This window comes from Ptychodera flava, chromosome 10 (assembly GCF_041260155.1).
Source record: "Ptychodera flava strain L36383 chromosome 10, AS_Pfla_20210202, whole genome shotgun sequence".
Classification (NCBI taxonomy): domain Eukaryota; kingdom Metazoa; phylum Hemichordata; class Enteropneusta; family Ptychoderidae; genus Ptychodera; species Ptychodera flava.
In genome coordinates this window covers 2,670,366-2,686,912 of record NC_091937.1, presented here as the reverse complement: position 1 = coordinate 2,686,912, position 16,547 = coordinate 2,670,366, and the positions used below count along the sequence as shown (strand labels likewise).

Below are 16,547 nucleotides of genomic sequence, written 5' to 3'. Positions count from 1 at the left end.
TGTGGGCAAGTCCACGGAAATTTTGAGATAGCGATGAAAATAGCGCCCTCAGTGGTGTTTTTGACAAAATTCAGGCTTATTGTTATGATTTCTATTAGCCCTAGAACTCCTCATATTACCACCAAATGCTTCAGCCATTATTCACAACAGTCTGCATTTTGATTCAGGCAGAAAAATATCTTTACAAAAATTCTTGACGTTAAAGTTCAAGCTGAACAAGCATCCATACAGATATCAAAACTTCAAGGTCTATTTTCTTCCGAACTATCTTCGTTACCGGAAGTGAATTAGTTGGCTTGTGCCGTCTGGCGTGTGATCAGAACCACAGACAAATATAAACAGACTGGAAACGCAGCATGCCTTTGTTCCATGGTCGTCTCGGTAGACTATTGGCTTTCCATATTGAAATGAGCTTCAAAGGTGTTAATCTTTTTGAGGCTTTGTTTGTGGTTGATAATTGCACGAGATTATGCGAAAAAATACGACGAGATGGCATCGTACTGCCAGTCGCGTAGCAACCATAGTTACTTTGTGAACTCTCAGGCCAGAAACACCGCTTCACGCCAATTAATACATAACACGCCAGAAGTTTCATAAACATGTCCTTCCTTGACGCAGGTGTAAAAGACGGTAAGACTGACCGTAAACCATTGAGTAAAACCAGACAGTATCGATAAAAGATTTTCAATTTGGTTCAAACGCACTCATTATATATTCATAAAAATATGAGAGGAATTTTTAAAACGGTAAAACTGGCTTTCCTGAAGCTCAAAACACTCCCGTTGTCGCCAGCATGCCAATTCCGCTCAGCACCACACGACAACAACAACACAAACTTTGCCGAACATACTTTCGCTTAACAATAGGCGAAAATCCGAAAATCACCGAAGGATGCATGGTCGGCACTCTTCGGAAAAGAGAGGCGAGAGCAACCTGAGGCGAGGCGAACATGGATGGGTTACGTAACCGCTTCACGCCTTAAACAATACCCGTTGCGAGTCTGTCTATGTTTGTCTGTGTCAGAACTCAAAGATTATTAAAAGAGGAATGAGATTGAAGGCGTATCAAAACGACAGTCCAAAATCCATGGGTCTCCTATATACTCATGTGATGTCAGTGTCTTGTTCACTATTCAAAGATGCAGATATGTCGAAAATTAAAGTATGACAATTTACCCATAATCAAGGTTTATTGTCACTGTCGGTGCTGTACATTTTTTGTATTAATTGTTAACACCTATGGAAACAATCCACCGTCAGAAACTAACATTAACAATTCCTTAATTGTCACAATAATCTATCAATTTGTTTTGAGATACATAAACGTACAGCATTCCCCTTTAGACTGAATACTCAAGCTTAATGAGGGAACTCGTACGCATTCAGCTTTACACAGCCTATACTCATTTTCTTGGATAAACTTCATCGGTTCGTATTCTCGCCTATCGTTATAAGTAATTTTTCTTCTTGACTCTGAGCTCATCCAGTTCGAAACTTTTTAAAACTGTTTAATAGTCCGCTAACATTTCATATTCCTGAAACTTGGAAATTCTCTGTCTTTATCGCTATCAGTAACATAAATTTATCCTTGGTGTGATATTTATGGCAATTCTTAAGCTTGAAAAGTAGCATTTTTGACACACAATTTCACTAAAACTTATGACTTATTTAAAATATTCTGTTATACGATTTTTGTCTTTTTCCAAAAACAGTCTTACAGTTATATGTAACATGTGTTCATCCAATGAACCTGAGTCCAAAATTATCATTAAGGCATATCAAAAGGACTGACAACTACAGTCAAATTCATCATTTCTTCTGTGCCACTCATTTATTTCATTGAGTCTTATCAAGCAGTCAATGTATCTAACCCCACCCCCAGTCCACTCATTCAGATCAATCATGTACCGCTTTTCCCTAAATTTCGAAATGAGTGTTTGAAAGGCCCGGTAAGTAAAGGCATATGAACTAAATCTATGTCTTTGCTTTGGTTGTATTTACCTGCAAATGCTGATATCTGACGAAAGATACGGCAACGTTAGCCTCATTAAGCATAAATAAGAACACTGCACTGAAGTAGTTTTACAGTGAATATGAAGGAGATTTAAGAAGACGGTTAGACGAAAACCTCGAATGTATTGTTAAAACCTGGAGATGTCGCAAAATAGTCTTGGCAAGATTGCAGAAAAAGTGCTCCGGTGTTTATTCCAAACGTTTCATAAAATATTTTAATATCTTACTTATTCGAGGTAGCTGTGTCCGACCGCTAGATAAGTAGATCGTCTAGGATAATAGGCATATCATCGTCGATAGGAACAGTATAGAACCTTATATTACTTAACATTGTTACCAGCCTCTCGGGGATGACCAACTTGCCAAAATGTCAATGAAAATTGTTTCATCTTTTATAGGGCAGGTTTAAGTCAGTCTCATCAAAATGATCAGATACCAGAGGTAAAAGCTATGCTATCATTGTTGCTTTGACTGTAATGTTTATTGGAGTAACCTGAGAGAGTTAATAAAATATCGTCCGAAGTGAAGAAAACCCTACATCACTTAATGAAAAGCAATATATAAGAGTGTACAGCTTCATTCAGCTTTTGGTCACTTACACACTATCGCGTTTTTAAGTGGCCATGATTAAAGAAACGTTTGAATTTTAATTTAAACACATTCACTATATTTTCTACACAAACCGTGATCTCCACGAAAGGAGTTTGGACCTGACACCCCTCTCTACTTCCATAATAGCTGCTGCAGTACATACATTACAGCTTTATTTTGCTCACGTAAAATCTCTGAAAACTTGTTGGACAAGTTTATGATATTCTCCAAAGAATCTCTCTTTCTTGTTGTGATACCTAGCCTTCATGATGTACTTCGCGGAGACACTAATGCTCCGGGTATTTATAACCACCCCACAGTTGTAGTAAAAACGGTAGGCCTACATCTGTGCAGAGAAGTGCTATCGAAAAATAGGAACCAATATTTGTTATATATCTTGCGGCAACTACCACCCAGACTATGAAATTGCTATGGAGAAAGAGAAAGAGAAAGGAGAATCACATTGTTGTAACTGAAATACACATAACAATAATAAATAATTGAAACTTTTACGGTCAAATGTCTATTTCAAGATACTTGTACAATGTACATTTCATAATATAGACCAAATATTTTATATCGGATTGTAATTGTCCGAAAGCTACAACTATCGCAATTCAGGAAGAGAATGTTAGATGATGTCGAGTTACTCTTTACCATTTGCATGCAACAGTCCGTATTGTGGCATATCTGGCTGTTTCAAGTCCTACGTCACTGCATGAAAACCCAATAATACTTACTGTATTAGCATGGATTATTGGCTGTATTTTAGCTGAATAGTGCATATACAGATGAATACAGTCAATAATCCATTGTTTGTATTCAGCATGCCTGTATTCATGTGGATTCACATGAATTCACGTGTATAATTCTATAATACAGTCAACTTATTAGTGTGAATGTATCTGTATTATTGCGTTTTCATGCAGTGTGTGTGAAACGCACGTAAATATGACTGTACAGAAGGCTGGGGTGTTGCGTAATGGAAAGAGCTCACCAAATTTGTCAGAAGTCGCTTAAAATCAACTTAGTTCTGTTAGTTGGCAGACTGGAACAATTAGTACACTAGCAAACTTAGGACAGGAATGGTACACAGGAATTTTATCAGCACTTTACTGACACAGCACATCATGGCCGTGACACAGATGGCAGTAGTGACGGTGACGGAATCGCCCAAAACAAAAGTCCGTAGAAGTTTTTTATAGGACTGTCTTGCTCTGAACATTTCCATTATCGTTAGGTCATCATGGTGATTATCTACAACACCGATCCTGGTTTGTGCTTACGCTGACAAACAATAGGCGCTGTACAGATTAGAGCTCCACAACGTGACAGAAACATGTATCATGCGTGCTCCCAAAATCACGGAATTGGGGTATTCGTTTACATAAGATGGTATATATTTACATAAGATGTTACTCTCAGTATCTCAATATATGTCTCAGTTGTACAGAAACCTTCAAAGAAGGCAAGTCATTTTACATATACAGAATATAATACAGCCTGTGTACAACCACAAATCAACAGGTTGTTGCTTTAATTACGACCGTCTGTCGCTTCACATATATAACGTGATTTCTTGGTGATATTGCATCTTTTTAACTTAAATCGATAAGAATAATGATATTGCATGTTCATTTTGTGATTCGGATTCACATGTTTAAACGATTCCACAGTTCTTAGAGTTAGGATTGAGAACAGGTATGCATAAATGTTATCAAAACTTCCAACGATGATATCATCCGCGCTTTGTCCTACACATGAAATATTCCCTGTAAATAAAATCAGATAGAAAAAATGAGAATATCAGCCTAGCATCACCAGCCAGCCATCGATCACTTTCCTCACACGAGTATGATCATCATTTGTGTATATATGTATATACACACATAAGTACATATGCATATCACCTTACTCAATTCACTATTTTATTTTATTTTAATGTCAGTGTAGTGAATACTGACTAGTACATGTACTTCCTATTTAATGTTTCAATATTTGATTCAAATTTTGACCGTAAAGATAAGGATTATAAATTAATTTCTTACTTACCCTGTCTTCACGAGTAAGCGTCTCAAGGATGTCAACAGCTTTGGACGCTGTGAGACGTTCCTGGGGATTCATTGTCCAACATCTTAGCATCAAATTATAGAATTCTTCAGAACAGTGTTGTGGTTTAGGCAGTCGATGGCCTTCTTGTAATCGCTGTGGTATATCAGCCGAGTTGATGTTATGATATGGTGTTCCTCCTGTAAAACCGAAGGCACACACATTTTCGAAAAAACACATTTTTTCGGAGCTAATCCTAAAGCAACACATGTTGTTTTCTACATCTGACTTACAATTTTATCATTTGTGATGAGAAGCATAATAAATTGTGCAGACCTTCCACTCAATGTAATGCCAATTAGATTTGTGAAATTCTATGTCTTGTTTCCTAAGCTCTCTCTTAGAAATTTAATGAACAAGATTTATACTAGGATTAAGATTCAAACCAATCAACTACCAAAACCAATTGTTCAGGACGGAAATTTCTGTGTCTTTTGGTGTGATTGGTAATAACACATATGTAGTTTCAAAACCACCAACTCAATATTGTAACTGAAATGTAACACTTGGTTAGAGAGGTACTCAGATGCGAGGACATGTGCCATAAGATGTTTCTATATGAACACTGTCTTGCTATGTTCTAACGACGCCCGGTGACCTATATGCTTTTATGGTATTGGCGAAAGAAAGACGTTTACATGAGTTTGTCAACAAATTCCGTAAATTAATATGCTGGCTCACGAAAGTGAATTTCCAACATACAATGCATTCTTTGTTAAAAAATGGAGAAATCGTGAAATGGAATGTGAACGCCAGCTGTTATGTATGCGAAAAATCACTTTTACCTAAAGTAGCTGCCTCCCAGAGGAACACTCCGTATGACCACCTGAAAATTATGATATCATATATGAACTTCATGGAGCCATTTTTGCGCAATAAATAGATTAATTAATATAGTATTACATATCTATGTAAATGGCCAGTCATTCTTATCAGGTATTTGTACATTGAGGTCTCTAGTCCTTGTGCCTCATTTGAATGTAAATGAGTGTGTCAGAATATTGCTTATGTGAAATTGAAATAAAAGGCTACCTGCAAGCTCCGTTTGAGTATATCGTAAAATACTGATCTCGTATGTCATAGCATATTGTGTTGTCATGCCATATTCGAATGAAATCATATTAAAAAATGGCTTAAAAAGTTGCAACATTGGAACAAAACTACCCCTCGAGGCTATAGTTTATCATTAAAATATTTATATAGATTCATGATAATTCACCACTGCTAAAGGCGAAAGCGTGTACAAATAAATTATCCAAAGACAAAAAAGATTGTCAACATATCCCAGCCATGTGATATGTATGTGAAGATAAGCGTGTATATTTATTATATTATACGTTTTTCTTGTATGAATTTTTGAGCGAAATATGTTATGCAAGTATATATTTTTGTTTTGGACAAGAACAAATGCAAAAAAATGTTAGTCATAATGGATCATGTCGCTAATCAAGTTGGTAATTAAATTAATTAAATATGTATACCCCATTGCAAAATTATGTCTCAGTAAGGCTCAAAACATGACGACTGTGACTAAATGTCTGCCTTGCAGCATTATAGGTCACTGCTGCGAACAAATTCAATTCGTATGTAAATGTACATTGGCCGTCGAAAATTGGTTCAGTCTAAACGATGACTTTAGACATAAACTCCCTCCCTAAACATGGGGAAGAAAAATGTGTATTTCAATCCATGTGTGCAACTGCACTACGAAATGACTACAAAAGGTATAAATCCAAATGAAATGTATTTACTCAAAACTGGGTCATAAACAATATTTTGCAAACTTACATGTCACTCATATGAGTGTAGACGCCGTCCAATAACGATTCCGGGGCCATCCAACCAACGGGTACCTTTTGACCTTGCTGTTGGTGAATTAAATGTGTTAGTCTATTTAAATACAATTGCATATAATACATTGACCAGGTGTGTCTTGCCCACGCTCCTGTGCTTCGCCTTTGTCTTCCGACTGAATGTTGTTTAATGGTCGCTTTGAATACCACGTTTTGCAATCGTAGGAGACAATGGGCATTGTTTCTGCTTAGAAAGAGACTGCATATTATATATATATATATATATATATATATATAATATATATATATATATATATATATATATATATTATATGTGTGTGTGGTGTGTGTGTGTGTGTGTGTCTGTGTGTGTGTGTGTGTGTGTGTGTATGTGTGTGATATAAGTGGTTTAACTTTAGAAATGAACGCAGTCCCTACTCCCACTAACCTTTGATGGTGATTCTTTATACGTCAAAGTTTCATATACGTCTTTTGCCGATCCGAAGTCTCCGATTTTTGCGACATCGTCATTAGATATCAAAACATTACGGGAAGCTATATCGCGATGTATTACCTGTCAGGTTTTAAATAAAATGTGTATGTACGAATCATTTTCTGATAACCGTAGCCTATTACAGCTGACCAACGAAGCACATATCGACAGACTCTACAATAATTTAATGTTGTACACATTATGATAGGTAAGGTACACGAAAGGTAGAAGAATAAGTCCTGTCGTGTATTATTCAAGAAAATAGCGTTTATTGACTTGACGTATTTCTCATGAACTCATCAGAAATTCAATTCACACAGAATTACCTTCACTGTCTCCATGTACCGGAGGCCTAGAGAAACGTGGCAACAAAACTTCATCAGGCGTTTCCCTGTGACCTCAGAGTAATCGCAGTTTCCAAGTAGATAATTAAGCTCCGAATGCATATCATTGCGCATTAACTCCATGACAATACTCTTCTTACCTGTAGTTGTGTTTATAGAACATTTTCTTATAAGTAATGCTTATCACCATTTTGGGATGATTACTTGACAAAGTCGTTTTGTTTATAATTGTTATTTTGCCGCTCTAACCCGCACACTGATTGTTCATCTGTTACATGGCGAACTTTTATTGATTACCGAACAAAAGCATGCGTAAACAAAGGGAATGTACGGAAAAGTTGAGGAAATGGCCAAATGTGATATGTTGAACTAACAACAGATGGTGCCTTTAGGAAAAACATATATGTCGATAATTTCAATAGAAGTATGCTCAAAATTTACAGGAAGATATTTGTCTGTTTGTTGCTGCTATTGAATTCAGCATTTGTAGCAGAAACTATAGCAACTCGCCTCTTAGATAGCTCGGACGCGCAAGATCTAAACTCTACTTGAAATTCCCAAAACTATGTACATTTAAAATAAGTCATTGTAAATCAAATACCCCCTTCCCCCTTGATAATAAATTTAAAAATCATTGACAGAAATCATGGTGACTTGACATTGGTCAAAGCATACCCGCCTGAGAAAGTATTAACCTTTTATTGATATGTATTGCACTGTTGATGTACATAGTATGTATTTCACAGACTGGAACATTGTGCATACATTTTTGTGGTTCTTTGAAATATGATGTTGAAGCATAGACAGTGGAGGGTTGTCTACGAATCAAGGTTCAGGATATTTCAGAAAATGGTTGAGAGAAATCGTACTTCAAACTTTATGCACTGACATGTTCATAATAAGCAAATAATGTTATACTTACCACCGTTCATTACACATAAAAACAAATTGCGAACAATGTACCCTATAAATTTAATCAATTTCAGTGCAATCAGCCATTATATATGGCCTAATTATACATATCAATTAACTATGTAAATAAGCTCATTATGATATGTCACGCTCACTAAACCCTTAACACAAATACATCTATCTGGGAATGACCGTCACATCTCAAAAGTTCAATCAAATGTATTTCATTCCATTTTGGTACATGGTCTAATTATATGATTTCATTAAATATGCGTATGAACTATTAATACCCCCCTTTATCCGCAGGGACCAATGAAAGAGATCTCGAACAAAAGTCATCAAACAGTGGTAAAATAAAGTAAATTATTGTCGTATTACTGTAGATATTGAAGATGCATTTCTTAAATTTTACCACCGATTGCATTTAGTGTATAATAATTGTAAAGCCTGCCGTGAAGAAGTGTTTATGGTGGTTGTATATATGGAGTCTTGGCTTTAATATGCAATATTTAAGGGAAACGGAAAACTGATCAAACGTCTAAAGGACGATCGGCAGTTTACTGCTGTTCAAAGTACAATAATTAAAATGATATAAACTTGATTAAGGTCTAATTAAGGGCTTACCTGCCAAAGTAACAACACCAATGAACTGTACTATGTAAGGGCAGTCGCCTAAGTCAATCAAGTTATGGATTTCACACCAGTACCGGCTAGCGTGCCCATTGTCATCTGGTACGAATAATAAAGAATGCACATGTAAATATAAACCATACACTCATGCACGCATACACACCTTTATATATATATATATTATATATATATATATATATATATATATATATATATATATATATATTTTAAATCCGTGACATTATTCGGCCAACCATATTTTCACCCTGAAATCAAGAAATGGAAGTCGTAATATGGGCAAATTTCATTATTTCACTGGTTAACATGACCATTTACATTAAAATTGGACAATGTTTCGAGCTTCGATGTGTTTTCTTAGCCCTGTATTTCTGAATTGAGATAACACGTTCAGCGCGGTATCTTTATCGGTCAACCATATTTTTAGCCAATAAATGCAAATAGAAATTACGAATTGCGTAAAATGCTAAATTGTAATTATTTTTCCCGAGTACGAATGGCGGACTTTACGGACGAAACATCTAGTTGTACGATGTTAACAGCAAATCGAAATTAGAAATTAGAAATTTGCACCACGTGATTCCAAATTAGGGAACTTTTCACTTTGATCGGGGGAGTCGATAGATAGCAGGGGATTTAGCTTTACAACACTGTTCGGGAGTCACACATTAAAAAGACTGTTTGGGGAGTTGCATTATTGTACAAAAGCTGTTTGTTTAACTGTGGTAACACCAACACAATTGAATGATGCATTATTCGACCATCCATTTTTTCACCCTGAAATCAGAGAATGAAGGTCGAAATATGGGCAAATTTTATTATTTCATCGGTTCACTTGAACATTTTCATTAACATGGACCAAATTTCGATCTTGAATTTGCTCTGTTAGCATTCTTTTGTCAATTAAGAATGTTATGTTCAGCGCGGTACTTTTCCGGCAACAATATTTGTAATCAATAATGCAAATGGAATTTCGAATTGATGTTGGTTTTTCTGAATACGAATAGCGACCTCAATGACGAAACTTCTAGTTATGCAACATGCTAATCAAAATTAGAAATTAGAAAATGGCTCGACGTGATTTCTACTGACCCATTTTAAACATCACTTCGTAGGTCCTTGATCCGATCTAGTTAAGGTTCACATAAGTGACACAAAGTAAAGCCACCGGACACGATCAGGACATAATTGTAACAATTTTTTGGAAGACCCGCACTAGATGTGACAATTTTATGACCCTTATGCGCGCAATTTTAGGGGAATTCTTAGATGTAATATTGCAGAGGTGCTAGTTGGGTCTATCGAACGCGCTCGGGTCAAGAGTCATCGCCACCGAACCACTGCGAGCCAACCCATAGGCTTGTTGCCAATTTTGCTAAGCTCGGGAAATTTTCAACCTCTTTCCCGGTATACCTGTCCCCGGCAGCCCATTCAATGCAATGAAAATCGTCGCACTTTAAATATGGGAAATTTGTTGCCCCTTCAATTAGCGCACTTGTCGTCCAATCGCCGCCATCCGACATTCAAATACCTGTGGTACCGAAGATTATCAGTCTTTCACCGGACAATCAGTTACCCTGGTCCGGCCGCCTGACATCCTTATTCACACTCTTTATGTCCGGAAAATTGTCGGCTCTTTATTGGTAACACTTGTCGCCGATTCCCGCCGACCGACTTTCTAGTCCTCGGCAATTTTAGAGGTCGGTATTGCCAAATCTTTACCGAGCACATTCGTCGCCTAATTTTCGATACCCGGCAACATACATCCGTCAAGACTTTGTTTGACCATTCAGGAGCAGTACGAGACTAACTTTAAGCTTCTATTAGCATGGCCGTCAACTGCCTCAGGGAAGATATTAAAATCCCTGTAGAACAATGCCACTCCCACACATCAATAGACATTTCATCAATTAATTGTTGCTGAATCATTAAAAGGTAAATTTCGTTTATAAAAGAAAATCAACCTAAATTGATGTTTGGCATCTATAGATAGTTCCATCTGCGGCAAATGTAGAGGCAGAATAAAATTTGTACAGTTTTGTCTGTATTTACTTTTTTGACGGGAGATTAGTAGTAGTGTAGCAGCATACTTGTCGGCTTCTGCACATTTATGACCACTGAAACCCCGCATTTAGGTACAGAAGATAGTCAGCTGTTCATCGGGCACTTATCGAAAGCTACCCGCTCAGAGTCATGTGTGTGTGTGTGTGTGTGTGTGTGTGTGTGTGTGTGTGTGTGTGTGTGTGTGTGTGTGTAGGTGTGCGTGTGTGTGTGTACATATACCGGGTATGAACATACATATCTCAAGCATACATATTGCTGTTCTTTACTATTATTGTTGTATTAATTCATAACTTCACTGAATGCTTCAGTACATATCAACAAAATTGAGTAGCCCCCTTCTTGTTCTCCACTTTGAGGCCCCCCCTCCTTGTAGCTTTCGATTTTTGAGTGACCCCTTCAGATTCCTCCGACCGCCCCCAGGCCATAAATAATGACGGCTCCTTATGTCCTGATCGTGGCTTTACTTTGTGTTAACCTTAACTAAATCGGGTCAAGGACCTTGAAAGTGAAGTTGAAAATGGGTCAGTAGAATCACGTGGAAGCAATGTCTTACTTCTAATTTCGATTTGCTATTAACATGTCAACATGTCACGGATTGTTGTCACTTAATGTCTAGTTACCGTTCGATACCCTCCACATACACATACTGTCTTTCTGTATACCATCCCCCTCTTCCTTGTTTAATCCAATCACGTTGTTGAACTTACCCGAAAGGATTTTCACAGCAACATTTCTTGTTTCATTGTTGACCTTCAAACTTCCACGGTGCACCACTGAAAATTCTCCCTGGCCTATCAAATGCCCAACAACCAATTGCTTCTCCCCAAACACATTGACATCGGCCTCAATATTAAGATATAAGGGGAAGACAAACAGCTGTCACATAACGCACGCTATATGTATAGGATAAAGCTCGAGTACGAGGGCTCTTCTGGTATATAAAGTCCAACCCAACGATAAAATGTCGAGGCCGCAGGCCGAGACATGTTATCATAGGGTTGGACTTTATATACCAGAAGAGCCCGAGTACGAGGGTTTTATCCGACTTAAAAACTATCGCCCCCTAACTGATATATTTTCGTTTTCAATGTGTTTACGTCAACCGTCCCTTTGTCAATGTAACATGTTTAGGATATGTTAAAACTTTTATTTGTGAAATAGCCTTCCAACGTAATGGAACATCCTATAAATGCCCTGGGGCACATTATATAAATGCCCTAGGGCACAGCAGATTTTGTGTTGCAGCTGGTTTCTGCTGTGTTACCAAATTTGAATATTAAAATGTACCAGATGTCTACAGAATATGACATGTTCACTTTTGATTGGACAGTACTTTACTACGGCGCTGTCATTCGTTTCTGGAATTTGGTGACCAAGGCTTTACGAGTAAATAAAACACCCTGAATTGAACCCTCTGATTGGTAAATCAACAGTAGTTTTTAAAGATCATAAAGAAACCAGTTCGTACCTGAATTTTCATATGCCGTTGTACCATGGACGACTGTTCCCCGATTTTCCAAAATCAATTGGTGTTAACGTACTACACGTTAATTTTATTCAGTTTATTGATCCGCAACTCACTGTGGCTCTAATAACACCATGTACGAACTAAATGTTGTCTAAGCGCTCAGGCTAGTGGAAAAATGCTAGGAAGATATTTGCAGCTTATGAAGAATTGGTAACATTTAATCGAGATAGAAACACGACTCTGCATAGACTTAAAGACTTCCAACTTTGGACAAGCATCTATCGACCAGGCCAGGATCGTGAGTGATTTGCGAGCGACACTTCAATTTTCTGCTCGTATGAAAAGAATGTCAAGAGACTATGGATTCTGATTGATTGCTTTGATTAGTGGCTTTAATGTTTGCTAATTCTCCGCAAAACTCAATTTTCTCTCTAGCTCGCTCGGACAAATATTAGCCGTATCTACTAACCAAGGGAGTATAATTTGTTTTGCTTCTTTTGGTTCTTCTCCTGTGACGTCGTAGAATCAGAGCGAAGCCAATGCCTCCGATACTTATACCAAGAAGAGTAACCATCGATATAGATATTGCCAAGTGCTTATTCCGTGTTCCTTCGAATATTCAAATAAGGTATTGTAATATTAACAATCCATCTATCAATGACATTGTGTCACATACAGACAGCAGTATACTAATGCACGCTTTAACACAACAATCTTTGAAATGTAATGGCAGAATCTGAAACAATAAATGAAATAATATATAAAGTAAACCGTGTGCACCAAAATACCTTTGTCTAACATGTCACATTTCGGTCCCGTCCATCCAATCTCACAGACACAGCCAGCGTAACGACTGCAATTATTCGAGTGGGAGCAATTACATTGGCGTTCGCAATGTGCTCCCCACATACCATTCTGACAGCCTGAAGTTAAAGAAAGAAGGATTTATGAAAACACCATTTCTACTGACTATTGCGGTAGGCAGCGTTGCCACTATAAGTTTAAATTATAAGAAAATATTTGTAATATATGTTATGCCTCTCAATAAAAAGTATAACGTTTGACCTTGTTTCTCTGACGTTCGATACAAGAATGCAGTTAGATATCGTGCTACCCACCTACATCTGTATGTTACTCTTTACATTACGATACAACAACAAACTTTTCTCTTCTCCTTCATTTATTTGCACATTGTGAATTTAAGTCATGCATATGATACTACCGATGCGATAAGTTCTATTTTCACTTTTACCGCTTCGTATTAAATCGAAAATTGAGTGCTCTCCGATATTCAGAATTTCAAACTTCAAACGTTGGTCTGGTTCTCTTTGGTATAATGCTCGAAGCTTGTCTGCTACTTGATAGAAAACAGCATTTAACCCAGACCTCTGTTCATAATTATAAAATGATACCAGACGTTGTTTTCGAAATTACTAATCTCAGACTCTGAGTAAATATTATCTAAGATTTCCGGATACTTGACAACACAAGTCAATGTCTTGAAGGAAACAATAAAACTGTAAACAAGACGTCAATATACAATATTACACATTACCTTGTATTGAGATGTCCAAGAAATTTGAAACAGCATAAATATGGGGATCTGGGGAAAACACTATGCATCTGTATGTCCCTTCGAAGTCTTCCGTCATATTTGCAATATTCAGCTGAGAAAGACTATTAGTAAGTAAAAAAGGTCACCCCGATTTAAATTCAAGTCAATGGATGATCAAATCTACTGTTTTGGAGTAACTTCGAATGCATTTCCTAAGCAACGCAAACGGAAATACATTACTTATGTGATGTTCTTAGGATTGCATCTAAAGTCAGTCTTAATACAATAATAACAACAAAGTGTTAGCCCGAACGTTGGCGTAGGTAAGATTTACTAATTGAAATTAACTTTCAAGCGCTAACACTCTTTACATGATTAAGTGGTATGCTTTATAATAATGTTAAAGGCACTTTCGTTCGATGATTTGTCACGGATTTGTCACCAATGTGGATTCTAAATAGTTCATAAAGTGCGCCCGCTTGAAGATTATGATAACACTTGACACTTCTTTGTACTACGCTTTTCTATTGGTTCACTCCCTGTACTAGCGCCACTCTACAGCGAACACTAAAAGCAGGTGATTAAAGTGACTAATGGAAGTATTGGATAAGAAAGATAAACCAAGCCGAAATAGGAATACTACAACGCACAGCTTAATTTGGTTTAAGTTCACTTTCTCTAAATCGGCCAAGACAAACGTAGGAAAGTCTTTCCCAATAAAAATTTCCTAGACAGCAAACTAAGATTTTCAACAAGAATAACGTCAATGTCACTAACACAGACTTACAACTGCACCAAAAACATGTCTTATCGTAATTCGAGCATACAGCAAGCAAATCACTGACAACTGCGTAACAGAACCCCTGACCCCTTCCATTATCGTGCGAATGATTCGTGACCTCTTTCAGCGTCTTGTCAAGCAAACAGTATCATTTCAAAGGGAGATGTTTTGGAAGATGATGGTAACAGCAAGTGCCGTCTTGGTTCGACAGAGAATATTTTCAGACTAAGATATTCAAACCACGTGTTTATTTTCAATCATTTGAAACATATTATTAGTCCAGAATTATCAAAATATATAGTATAGAAGTTCAAAGCTAGGGATCAGCTTTATGAAATGAAATAGTCGATCCTATCCAATGCAGCTGCATACTCAAATTTTACAAAGAGACGCGATCTGTACTGACTGAAAAAGCTATATATCTTCAATAGAGATAGGCCAAGCCTTCTCAATAAGCGTAAGGCGTTAATTTCAAAATGCAGACATGACGTTTAACATAGCCTGTTAAATACCCGCTCGGCCCACACACTCAGGATCCATAAAAAACAAAGAACCGGAAGTAAAAGAATGTCAGAAAGTCAGTTGAATCGGGTCATCAGAAGATCGCTGGAATGTGTGAAACTCCTAATTATGACGACGTTTGTTTTTCCTTGAGGTTTGTTAACAAAGGGATTGACATGATTAACATCAGCAATATCTTAAACAACAAGGACGTTATGGACAAAGTACCACCTTATTTTACATTTCAAGACCCTCCTATAATGTCCTATACCTATTCTAAGACCATAGGTAGGAAATGTTTAATTACAATAGGGTCTTGAAAGAAATTGATATTAAGAACAATGTTCATGATGGTACTTGTGATTGTATGTCATCTCCCTTTTGTTACAAACCTCACGGTCATATAATAACAGGTGACATGAAGATAGTTACACATCATAAGCTTCGGCAGCTGTTCCAGTTTGGCCCAAAATATCGCGAGCCACCCAAAGTAAACTGGAACTTTAACTTTAAGTTAATCATGGATGCTGCTGAGGCTTATGCTAAGAAGTGGGCTGCCCTCGAAGACGAAGACGTTGGATGTCTTTCGGACTGGCTTCGCACAGTCCGTGATAAGGTAAAATCTCGCATTTCACGTCTTCGTTCTTCCCATACTGTCATCAACACTACATCTGCCTTTGATGACCCTTCTGTACGGGAGTGTCTAGATGCTTTACACGATAAATATGTTGTTGTGCCTGCAGACAAAGCATCAAACAACATCATCTTTGTCTGCAAGCAATATTACATTCAATGTTTAAAGAACGAACTTCAGATTAACTTAGATGATGAGAGTAGCACAACATACTCTCTTTCAACCTTATCTGAAGAGGAAATATTGCAGAACCATTCAACAGTTTTGAGTGAGTTTGGCATCAAGTTAGCGCAAGATGACAAGGTATTACCTAATCTATATTGGATTCCTAAGATCCATAAGAATCCTTATAAACAACGTTTCATAGCTGGTTCCAGTAAGTGTACAACAAAACGCTTGTCACAACTTTTAACCATCATTTTATCAACCATTAAATCTGGTTTGGTACGGTATTGTGACAAAGTTTATGAAACTAGTGGGGTCAATCAAATGTGGATATTAAAGAACTCCAAAGAATTGTTACATATTTTACAAAATAACAAAAACATGTACAATTCAATCCACACATTTGATTTTTCAACGTTGTACACAACCATCCCACATAACAAACTTAAAGACAGGCTATCATCTCTCGTGAAGAAA

General features: G+C 37.1%; 2 protein-coding genes across 2 annotated transcripts in view; both read right to left on the bottom strand.

The window, feature by feature from the left end:
- Positions 1–3,101: 3,101 nt before the first annotated feature.
- The window catches only part of LOC139141744 (fibroblast growth factor receptor 3-like), a 15,221-nt gene continuing 1,775 nt past the window's right edge, over positions 3,102–16,547 (bottom strand). The window contains exons 3-12 of the mRNA XM_070711370.1: positions 13,990–14,111; positions 13,223–13,357; positions 11,674–13,043; positions 8,879–8,983; positions 7,325–7,482; positions 6,954–7,079; positions 6,501–6,577; positions 5,498–5,538; positions 4,656–4,852; positions 3,102–4,375 (exon numbers count right to left, since the gene is read on the bottom strand). Coding sequence (XP_070567471.1) covers positions 4,358–4,375; positions 4,656–4,852; positions 5,498–5,538; positions 6,501–6,577; positions 6,954–7,079; positions 7,325–7,465 — 600 coding nt within the window. The 5' untranslated portion in view covers positions 7,466–7,482; positions 8,879–8,983; positions 11,674–13,043; positions 13,223–13,357; positions 13,990–14,111 and the 3' untranslated portion in view covers positions 3,102–4,357. The remainder of the gene's footprint in view (positions 4,376–4,655; positions 4,853–5,497; positions 5,539–6,500; positions 6,578–6,953; positions 7,080–7,324; positions 7,483–8,878; positions 8,984–11,673; positions 13,044–13,222; positions 13,358–13,989; positions 14,112–16,547) is intronic.
- LOC139142951 (uncharacterized) overlaps positions 15,809–16,547 on the bottom strand; it is a 25,395-nt gene continuing 24,656 nt past the window's right edge. Inside the window, exon 10 of the mRNA XM_070713147.1 lies at positions 15,809–16,008. Within this exon, the coding sequence (XP_070569248.1) occupies positions 15,809–16,008 (200 nt within the window). The remainder of the gene's footprint in view (positions 16,009–16,547) is intronic.